We start from the raw sequence: 11949 nt of genomic DNA, 5'->3' as shown, positions 1-11949 counted from the left end.
TAAAAACACTTATTCGCCATACAGACTTGCAGGCAAGACCTTCACATGCAAACACTTATTCACCATACAGACTTGCAGGTAAGACCTTCACATACAAGCACTTATTTACCATACAGACTTGAAGGCAAGACCTTCACATAAAAACACTTATTTACCATACAGACTTGAAGGCAAGACCTTCACAGGCAAACACTTATTTACCATACAGACTTGAAGGCAAGACCTTTACATACAAGCACGTATTTACCATACAGACTTGCAGGCAAGACCTTTACCATACAGACTTGAAGGCAAGACCTTCACATACAAACACTTATTTACCGTACAAACTTGAAGGCAAGACCTTCACATGCAAACACTTATTCACCATACAGACTTGCAGGCAAGACCTTCACATACAAGCACTTATTTACCATACAGACTTGACGGCAAGACCCTCACATACAAGCACTTATTTACCATACAGACTTGACGGCAAGACCCTCACATACAAGCACGTATTTACCATAAAGATTTGACGGGCAAGCTCGTCATGCATGCACTGCATACATTATTCACTGACATGCAAGGTGAATCCTTTATACATGCACTGCATAAATTGAAGATTTGAAGGAAAAGCCCATAAATGGAATGTGCACATTGAGAACACATTGTGAAGCATTTCGGAAATATATGCAGTGCTTATAGCATGCATGCAATAATTTAAGCTTATGTCCTTCGCAAACGCAGTGCCTACATCTTACATACAAATGAAAAGTTAGCCTTCACATATGCATCCATTTTAAGGATACATCCCCTATTAAGTACAATGTATACATTACACATGCAACTAATGATATGGCCTTCATAAATGTCTATTTTACTATCGGTTTAAACATTACGTCCATCATCCAGCAGATGTTCAGACTGATTTATTACATTATATAAACTGGCGTCGCAACAACCAAGGTCATCGACTCCGGAAAATATGCTTTTATGTATAAAATAGAATTCTGAAAGTGCCACACAAAAGTGATACATGTCACAAACTGAACCAAATAATTTCTACCACTTTCTGCCGATAAGATTTGTTGTGAAACATGACAGCTCCCGATAGCGGTTATTTTTAGTGTGAACGTCAAGGTAAAGGTCACAAGGTCACTGACCTTGGTGTCCTCATAATACACTGATTCTCAACCTTTTTTTGTCCCATGCAACCTTTCACCGTATGTCAGAATGTCATTCACCCAGCCCCTTTCCAAAATTGCCTGCCTCGAAAGGTGCATTCCAAATGGTATGCACCAAAATACTAACACAAACACACAAGCTAGCGGAGAGAAAGGCCAGCGTGACCTCTCAGTAGTGCGGACCGATGCACACTGCATTTTGTGTGGTCCTGGAGCCAGTTTGAGCCTGCCAATCTGTGGTTACAATCTCCCCCCCCCCGGGATATTCCCCCCTGGTTGAGAACCACTGTCGTAAAGGGTTTTATTAACAGACCATGCATGCCAAAATAGTTTAAATATTAAATATTATAATTTTTTCAAGTTTAGGCCAATACCTACAAGATTTTACCCCATATTTTCACCACTTTGCAAAATCAAAAAAATAAAAAAATAAAAAATTAAGGAAAATTTACTCTGATGGACAGACAGACAAGACAAATGGATGATTTCACTTCATGAACATTTATGCATGATAGAGAGTAGTCAAGAAAACCTGAGAAAAGAGGTATAGGGTATATATGATGGAAAATCATGAGATGAAATGATGACTTAAGAGGTTACATATATATATATATATAATATATATATATATATATATATATATATATATATATATATATATATATATATATATATATATATATATATATATATATATATATATATATATTATATATAATATATATATATATATATATAATTTTTGGATCTTGTCCTCCCCAGGGTGAAATTTTCTTGAAAGCTTTACTGCCACGAAAAATCAATATTTAAAAAAAAAAAAGAAATAAGCATTTAGCGAAAAATCATCACGATGATGACGATTTTTCGCAAAATTTATATTTCTTTCTTTCTTTTAAAATATTGATATTTCCGTGGCAATAAAGCTTTCAAGAAAAATTCATATCATCTGCTGCGAGAAGGAATCACTGTCGTCTGGAAGGACGAGAGAAATGCCAATCGGGCATAGCACCATAACTCCGAGGCCTCCAGCTGCCATCCCCGAGATCCTACAAAGACCTTCAGTTTACGGATGGAAATATGGACTACTTTCGCGGAGCAGTATGGTGTCGAAGTTCCTGCTTTCTATGATTATGGATTTATTCAGCAGCTCTCCAGCTGTATTGTCACTTATGGACACAAGTTCTTCATTCGAAACAAGGAAGGAAATAATCAAGACGAGAGGAAGACAGTGGCGTGGAGGAACTGGAGAATTTATACGAATAAAAGGTAGAGAACTTGAGGAGTTCTATATCTGATTGAGAGGAGATTCTGGATGCCTAAAATCACCACTTGAAGCAGTTCTTCGCTCGAAATAAGAAAGAAAAGGAATAAAGAAAAGAGAGGACATCAGCGTGGAGGTAAACTGAAGAATGTTGACGAAGAAAAACGTAGAAAACCTGAGGTGTTAGAAGCGGCTTGAAAAATTTTGGATTCACAGAATTACTTTTTGGAGAAGCAAGGTAAAATCGAAGGGATGATCAGTGTCGTCAATAAGATTACAGAAGACAACTCGTTAAAGAAAAGAAACTGCTTATGTGTCAGAAAAAGAACTCTAAGTAACGGTAAACGTGTGTTAAAATTACCTAAAACCTTAGGGATTTTCCTTGAAGACATTTTGGAAACCTTCAGTCTCCGGCTTCTGGAAGGACAAGAGAAATGCCATTCGGGCATGCACCGAACTCCAAAAGTCTCCAGGAACGATCTCCGAGATGCTTCAAATCGTCATCAAGCCTTCAGAGAGAGCAAGTGTCATATTTGAAAAGCTGGCTAAGAGAGTGAAGGGGCTTGGATATCAATGGTTGGAGAGGGCCCAAGAACTTCAAGGATAAGCCCACAAGCCACCAAGGCTCACAAGTCTCTTGAGGCCAGCCTTGAAGGGAAGGTCCAACCCAGAGGCTGCTTCCTCGGAGGAAGGCAGGTATCCTGCCAGGCTGGGGAAGCGGGCCTGGAGAGGGCCCAAGAACTTCAAGGATAAGACCCAAAAGCCCACAAGGCTCACAAGTCTCTTGAGGCCAGCCTTGAAGGGAAAGGTTCCAACCCAGAGGCTGCTTCCTCGGAGGAAGGCAGGTATCCTGCCAGGCTGGGGAAGCGGGCCTGGAGAGGGCCCAAGAACTTCAAGGATAAGACCCAAAAGCCCACAAGGCTCACAAGTCTCTTGAGGCCAGCCTTGAAGGGAAAGGTTCCAACCCAGAGGCTGCTTCCTCGGAAGAAGGCAGGTATCCTGCCAGGCTGGGAAGCGGGCCTGGAGAGGCCCAAGAACTTCAAGGATGAGGCCCAAAAGCCCTCAAGGCCCACAAGCCTCTTGAGGGCAGCCTTGAAGGGAAAGGTTCCGACCCAGAGGCTGCTTCCTCGGAGGAAGGCAGGTATCCTGCCAGGCTGGGGAAGCAGGCCTGGAGAGGGCCCAAGAACTTCAAGGATGAGGCCCAAAAGCCCACAAGGCTCACCAGTCTCTTGAGGGCAGCCTTGAAGGAAAAGGTTCCGACCCAGCGGCTGCTTCCTTGGAGGAAGGCAGGTATCCTGCCAGGCTGGGGGGCGGGCCTGAGAGGTCCCAAGAACTTCAAGGATGAGGCCCAAAAGCCCTCAAGGCTCACAAGCCTCTTGAGGGCAGCCTTGAAGGGAAAGGTTCGACCCAGAGGCTGCTTCCTTGGAGGAAGGCAGGTATCCTGCCAGGCTGGGGAAGCAGGCCTGGAGAGGGCCCAAGAACTTCAAGGATAAGGCCCAAAGCCCACAAAGCTCACAAGCCTCTTGAGGCCAGCCTTGAAGGGAAGGGTCCGACCCAGAGGCTGCTTCCTCAGAGGAAGTCAGGTATCCTGCCAGGCTGGGGAAGCGGGCCTGGAGAGGGCCCAAGAACTTCAAGGATGAGGCCCAAAAGCCCTCAAGGCTTGCAAGTCTCTTGAGGGCAAGCCTTGAGGGAAAGGTTCCAACCCAGAGGCTGCTTCCTCGGAGGAAGGCAGGTATCCTGCCAGGCTGGGGAAGCAGGCCTGGAGAGGGCCCAAGAACTTCAAGGATGAGGCCCAAAAGCCCTCAAGGCTTGCAAGTCTCTTGAGGGCAACCTTGAAGGGAAAGGTTCCAACCCAGAGGCTGCTTCCTCGGAGGAAGGCAGGTATCCTGCCAGGCTGGGGAAGCAGGCCTGGAGAGGGCCCAAGAACTTCAAGGATGAGGCCCAAAAGCCCCCAAGGCTCACCAGTCTCTTGAGGGCAGCCTTGAAGGAAAGGTTCCGACCCAGCGGCTGCTTCCTTGGAGGAAGGCAGGTATCCTGCCAGGCTGGGGAAGCGGGCCTGGAGAGGTCCCAAGAACTTCAAGGATGAGGCCCAAAAGCCCTCAAGGCTCACAAGCCTCTTGAGGGCAGCCTTGAAGGGAAAGGTTCGACCCAGAGGCTGCTTCCTTGGAGGAAGGCAGGTATCCTGCCAGGCTGGGGAAGCAGGCCTGGAGAGGGCCCAAGAACTTCAAGGATGAGGCCCAAAAGCCCACAAGGCTCACAAGCCTCTTGAGGCCAGCCTTGAAGGGAAGGGTCCGACCCAGAGGCTGCTTCCTCAGAGGAAGGCAGGTATCCTGCCAGGCTGGGGAAGCGGGCCTGGAGAGGGCCCAAGAACTTCAAGGATGAGGCCCAAAAGCCCTCAAGGCTTGCAAGTCTCTTGAGGGCAACCTTTGGAGGAAAGGTTCCAACCCAGAGGCTGCTTCCTCGGAGGAAGGCAGGTATCCTGCCAGGCTGGGGAAGCAGGCCTGGAGAGGGCCCAAGAACTTCAAGGATGAGGCCCAAAAGCCCTCAAGGCTCACAAGTCTCTTGAGGCCAGCCTTGAAGGGAAAGGTTCCGACCCAGAGGCTGCTTCCTCGGAGGAAGGCAGGTGTCCTGCCAGGCTGGGGAAGCAGGCCTGGAGAGGGCCCAAGAACTTCAAGGATGAGGCCCAAAAGCCCCCATGGCTCACCAGTCTCTTGAGGGCAGCCTTGAAGGGAAGGGTCCGAACCAGAGGCTGCTTCCTTGGAGGAAGGCAGGTATCCTGCCAGGCTGGGGAAGCGGGCCTGGAGAGGGCCCAAGAATTTCAAGGATGAGGCCTATAAGCCTCCAAGACTTGCTAGTCTCTTGAGGGCAGCCTTGAAGGGAAGGGTCAGATCCAGAGGCTGCTTCCTTGAAGGAAGGCAGGGATCCTGCCAGACTGGGGAAGCAGGCCTGGAGAGGGCCCAAGTACTTCAAGGATGAGGCTCAAAAGCCTCCAAGGCTCACAAGTCTCTTGAGGGCAGCCTTGAAGGGAGGGGTCCAACCCAGAGGCTGCTTCCTCTGAGGAAGGCAGGTATCCTGCCAGGCTGGGGAAGTGGGCCTGGATAGGTCCCAAGAACTTCAAGGATGAGGCCCAAAAGCCTCCAAGGCTCTCCAGTCTCTTGAGGGCAGTCTTGAAGGGAAGGGTCCAACCCAGAGGCTGCTTTCTCGGAGGAACGCAGGTATCCTGCCAGGCTGGGTAGGGGGCCTGGAGAGGGCCCCAGAACTTCAAGGATTATGCCCAAAAGGCCCCAAGGCTCTCCAGTCTCTTTAGGGTAGCCTTGAAGGGAAGGGTCCGCCACTGAACTGTTTCCTTGGGGGAAGGCAGTTACCCTGCTAGGCTGAGGAAGCAGGCCTGGTGAAGGCCTCAAGGGTGATGGCCAAAGGCTCATTAGGGAGGCCAGTTCTTTGAGGGTACCCTAGTAGGGGCATGTCCTCTCCAGAAGAGGAAGGCAGGATTCCTTGGAAGATCTGATAAGAAAATCATTGCAGCTTGATTTCCCATTAACAGAATGCTCCTTATCACTCTATTTCTGTTTTCCAGATGATTAAAATCTTTTTTTTATTTTTGTGTTGTATGTATTACTTAGTTTGTATCAAAATTCTCTCAGAGTTCATTGATGAAAAGGTAATCATCATCTTTCCTGGGATCTCAGTGAGGATATTTTAAATTTCATGGAGGAAGCTGGTTTTCTTGAAAATTTATAACATCGTCAATTTATTTTTACCATTTTATAAATTTCTTCAAAATTTTATGTTTTTTATTCCCTTGAGGCCACATTATTTATTAATGGCGATGATGACCATAGGTACTACAGCATTGATTTGTATGAGGTCAATGAAACACCCGAAGGGAAGTCTTTAGAAAGGACCCAGTTCACGACTGGCAGCCATGTTTAAACAGCGAGTCCTTCAACTGCCCTCCAGCCCAGCGCAGCATAGTGCGTGCGTCTCTGCTAGTATATATATATATATATATATATATATATATATATATATATATATATATATATATATATATATATATATTTTGCAACGACTGGGGCCATTTTCACACAACCTCACCTGTTTTTACATTTGCAAAGTAATTGAGAAAGAAATAAAAATTAATGTACCCCATTTATTACTAGAACTGAGGTTTCCACTCGCCCCTTTCATAAACCCTCTCCTTCATTCCCCAAAATGCTTAATTAGGCCTAATCCTCTTCTCTGTTCACAATGACTGCCTAAGGGCTTATTTTCAGTTGACCATCATACCTTCTTGGTGTCATCCAGAGCCAAGGAGGAGCCCACCCATAAAAGAAAAAGCTGGCACCGCCATATTGAACAGGAGGGTTTTTGTGCGACCATGTGATCATCATAGAAAATGTGACGAACATTGAACCTTGCGCCACCTACCAGAGACACTCGATGTAATCCCCGAGGTTACTTATAGGTGAGGCAACGGAAAATCAGAGAGAGAGACACGCCAGAAGCAGAAGAGCTCAGATGTCCTTAACCTTGCCTGCCCTTTGAACCTACCACGTGTTCGACCCCGAGGCTCGAACCAGAATATTTGTAGTGGCATTTTAATTTTTGTCGCCAGCGCCTGATCGAAGAGAACACCATCATCTAGATGAAGGTAATGTACTGGAAATTCAGTCAAGAGTCCTATTATTTCTCTGCCTGATATTTCATTTATTTTTTCACTGTGAGCAGTCACCCCCAGCAATATGTGTTGGAGCATTCACTGTTAACATAATCCCAATTAGTGTTGAACTGAGTTATCTGCAACCATCTGTGCATTCCTCTGTTTACCTTTTGAGCGCCTTATTATTCCTGCAAATACACTGTCTTGCATGTTTGCAGATATTCCTAGACTGTGGAATCTCTCGGCTCTGTCCCCTGTGCAGTTCCCTTTCTACCCCTTCTGCGATGTTCTTGTTATGAAGACATCACCAGCGAGAATATTTATCCTGTGTAGAATTCATTCATTTAAGCAGGCATTATTATTATCGGCCAGTAATTCGTCATTCTTCTGATCTGTGTTGTTATGTATATATAAGTAGTTAAGAGAACCCGCAAGCTTATGTAATTTTCCCTCACAAGAAGAAGGCCCCAATCCATAGATTTCCCTTGTTTGGCTATGAATTGTCCTAACATTGAGTCAGGTGTGTAATAAATAAAAGGAACTCCCCTGCGTTATCCGTTGCCGCCCACAGTCAAGTATCCCTTAAAGTATAGCAATATATAAAATTATATATAATATATATATATATATATATATATATATATATATATATATATATATATATATATATATATATATATATATATATGTGTGTGTGTGTGTGTGTGTGTGTGTGTGTGTGTATGTATGAAAACCTGAAACGGACAATTTGAGATGGGCGTATCCAGTTCTCTCAAAAAGAAAGAGAGGTTTGAGACAAGAACAGATAAAAGTTTGAGCGAGGTCAGTGGAACTGTGGAGACTGAAGTTCAAGTGCTGGCGATCTTTGTTAGATGGACTGAACTTTGTGCAACGTGTAAGAGAAGTCAAAGGAAAACACAAACCTTATACACGTTGGAGAAAAACGGACAAGAATTTTAAAGAGATCTGAGAAAAGAATACAAGATTGAAAATAACAGACACGAATTTCAGAGAAGTTGAACATACACGAACAAATCTTACAGAAACTTGTGAAAAACTAACATGAATTTTTAGAGAAGTTTAACTAACACGAACAAATCTTACATAAACTTGAGAAAAACAAACGTGAAGTTTAAAGAACGTTGAGAAAATAAGACCTGGATCTTATAGACGTATAGAAAAACAAACAAGAACTCCAGAAGTTTAAGAAGCAATCATAATTCTTACAGAAGTCGGACAAAAGCAGGCATGAATTCTAGGCAAGCTTGGAAACAGAGACAAGAATTTTAGATAAGTTTGAAAAAATCAGACAAGAATTTTAGAAAAGTTTGAGAAAAATAAGCATGAACTCTAGATATGAAATTTATAAATGTTTCTGAAAAACAGACATAAATTCTGGACTAGTTGAAAAAAAAGGGGACTTGAATTTTAGACAAATCTGAGAGAGAAAACATGACATGAATTCTAACCGTTTACAGAAAAAACAGATATGAGCATTAGACTGCTTTGAATAAATAGGACAGAATTTTAGACAAGTTTAAAAAAAAAAGTACACGAATTTAAAAAAAAAAGGTTTGAAGAAAAGGAAACACATTCCACATTCAACAGAAGTCTGAAAAATTCCAGAAAAATCTATGCAAAACAGTACACGAATTTTAGACAGCTTCGAAGACAAACAGTTGAGATTTTTAGAGAAATCTGATAAAAACTGGAGTAGGAGCAAACACTGACAGAGAGAACATGTGATATTGAGGTCTGAGAACCTCGGTGCAAATGAACTCTAGAGGAGAAATTCCCTTCTGCTCAATTGCATCAGAAACGGAAATTCTATTTCCTCCTTTCAGCCCCCTCTCTCTCTCTCTCTCTCTCTCTCTCTCTCTGTTTTGACTGTTTTGGGAGGGGGTTAGTTTCTGTGCCAGGGAAATGTTTTTATGACAGAAAGTGAATAACCGTCCTCTCTCTCTCTCTCTCTCTCTCTCTCTCTCTCTCTCTCTCTCTCTCTCTCTCTCTCTATCTATATCCATCTATCTATTTATGTTATGTTTTAAATATAAATAAATATATATATATAGATAGATAGATAGATAGATAGAATAGATCTATCTATCTATAATATATGCATATATTTGTAAATTATATGTATATATATATAATATATATATATATATATATAGATAGATACACAGATAGATAGGATATATATAGATTATATATATATATATATATATATATATATATATATATATATATATATATATATATATATATATATATAGAGAGAGAGAGAGATATATATATATATAGAGAGAGAGAGATATAGACCATTTTCTTCAAAGGAACTACACACACACACACACACACACACATGCTTTCTTAATCAATTATGTATCATTATCAACCGATTACTGTTATCGAATTATTTATGTTGGGAGACAATAATTCTTATTGAGAATATGTTTTGATATAAACAATTTTTTTAATTAGAAAGCAAAGCACAATGACCTCAGTTTCACTGAAAAAATTTTGTGCCATCAAAATTAAATCAATCAATTATAACTTTTCTCCCTCTCTAATTTCTGGTTTGGTATTAAGGTGTGCTGTGACGTCATTCTTGGCATGAAATCAACAAAACCAATCAATTAATTAAAATTCCTTCTTCCTCTACAATTTTTTACTAATACTAAGGTATGCTGTGACGTCATTCTTGGCGTGAAATCAACAAAACCAATCAATTAATTATAATTCCTTCTTCCTCTACAATTTTTTACTTAATACTAAGGTATGCTGTGACGTCATTCTTAGCATGAAATCAACGATCCAACCACAATCTTTGTTATTTGTAGATAGGCAAATAGAATATAGAATTTAGGCCAAAGACCAAGCGCTGGAACCTATGAGGTTGCAACAGGGTGAAAACCTCGCAGTTGCACTACGAATCAACTTTTAGAAGTGGGTGGAAGGTAAGATGGAAGAAAGAGTATGAACGGAGGTACAGCAAAAGGAATGAACGGGGCTGCAGCTAGGGCCCGAAGGTACGCTGCAGAGAACCTTGAGTAATGCCTACAGTGGCACCGGGCGAGGCGCACTGATGGCACTTACCCCCATACCCCTCCCCTACGGGGTTGTTATTCGTAGTCCTTACTTAACACAACAAACCTTTACGACACTGCTGTAAGTAAGGTCGTGACATTGCATAATAATATAATCGTACGAGATCTCTCGATAGCTCGGCCGATTACGTATCTGTCTGTACAACGGTTTCGTTACGCCAGTATCACCACAAGGTGTAAACAAGTGCTTGTTGTTTAGTTGCCTACCATCTGACAGAAGGTGAGAAAGATTGTATTAGGTGTTATGTGTGCCATACATTGCTATCAATATATTAAGAATTGATTCGTGTGTGTGTGTGTGTGTGTGTGTGTATGTGATATATATATATATATATATATATATATATATATATATATATATATATATATATATATATATATATATATATATATATATATATATAAATATATATATATTATATATATATATATATATATATATATATATATATATATATATATATATATATATATATATATATATATATATATATATATATAATGTATTATATATATATTAATATACTGTATATACATAAAGTCTACCCTCCTGTCTAAGAATATATAACGATATATTACCCCTAATAATTCGGAATTTTGAGATATCAGAATTAATATGCTCCATTTTTTATATGTAGTCGTCTTTGTTCATATCCACAGCACCCTTGCACTTATCTGTCTAGTAATAATTATTTATTTATTTTTTTTTTAATTTTACAATGTTTTATCTTTCACGAAAATTACAAAATATAGTTTAAAGAATGATAAAAACATGGAGCCTATCATTTAGGGTATCGCAGAATCGAATATTATTAGAAACAACATATAATAGCTCCTTTAACCGGGAAATCACTCAGAAATGGAGCTTTCTTGATTCAGCAGTTGAAGAGTGAATGCAACAGTGATTACCGATTTATTTTCTTTTCTAAAATTACCATCTAACCATTAACGCTTTTCTGCTGTAAAAAGAAAATAAGTGTACTAGAAAATAAACCGTTTTTTCAAGCCTGAACAGATCATGAAAACAGAACAGAGGTAGAACGAATCGTGGCAAGTGATTTTTTAACAATTAAAAAAATCTCCATTACCTTCAGTGCAAATCTTAAATCTTACGTTCAACATTGCAAATGACGTAAGAGACATCTTCAATCTACTGAAAATGCAAAAAGACAAGTAAAAAATGCGCAATCGAGTTTTCTGTACAGCATATAATGTTGTATGAGCCACGGCCCATGAAACTTTCTTTCACCCACGGCCCGGTGGTGGAATGTCCTATAGCGTTGCCAGACGCACGATTATGGCTAACTTTAATCTTAAATAAAATAAAAACTACTGAGGCCAGAGGGCTGCGATTTGGTATGTTTGAAGACTGGAAGATGGATGATCTACATACCAATTTGCAGCCCTCTAGCCTCTGCAGTTTTTAAGATCTGAACCGGACAGAAAAAGTGCGGACGGACAGACAAAGCCATCTCATTAGTTTTCTTTTGCAGAAAACTGATAATAATAATAGTAAAATATGTGATTTTAGTTTTAATAACTTTTTAACCTTAAACTTGAATGCTGCTCTTTGAAGGGACTGGCAATCGAATACCCTTTTCTTGACCAGCTCAGAAATAACAAGAAAAAGAAAAAGAAAGGTAGAAGGGTTAGGGGTTGGGAGAACAGAAGCAGAGTGAGTTCCAAAGCTTGGCAGAGACAGGAAAAGATACAGTAATGACCCCTCTAAGCCATGGGGTTAGCGATTTC

General features: G+C 41.1%; 2 protein-coding genes across 2 annotated transcripts in view; one reads left to right on the top strand and one right to left on the bottom strand.

The window, feature by feature from the left end:
* LOC136830194 (serine/threonine-protein kinase Warts-like) overlaps positions 1-11949 on the bottom strand; it is a 208471-nt gene that overhangs the window by 51618 nt on the left and 144904 nt on the right. The gene's annotated exons all lie outside the window — the stretch shown is intronic.
* LOC136830118 (uncharacterized protein slr1819-like) overlaps positions 5891-11949 on the top strand; it is a 44832-nt gene continuing 38773 nt past the window's right edge. The window contains exon 1 of the mRNA XM_067089309.1: positions 5891-5912. Coding sequence (XP_066945410.1) covers positions 5891-5912 — 22 coding nt within the window. The remainder of the gene's footprint in view (positions 5913-11949) is intronic.

Source organism: Macrobrachium rosenbergii, chromosome 46 (genome assembly GCF_040412425.1).
Source record: "Macrobrachium rosenbergii isolate ZJJX-2024 chromosome 46, ASM4041242v1, whole genome shotgun sequence".
Classification (NCBI taxonomy): domain Eukaryota; kingdom Metazoa; phylum Arthropoda; class Malacostraca; order Decapoda; family Palaemonidae; genus Macrobrachium; species Macrobrachium rosenbergii.
The sequence above is the reverse complement of the archived record's forward strand: the minus strand, read 5'-3'. Positions and strand labels throughout refer to the sequence as shown.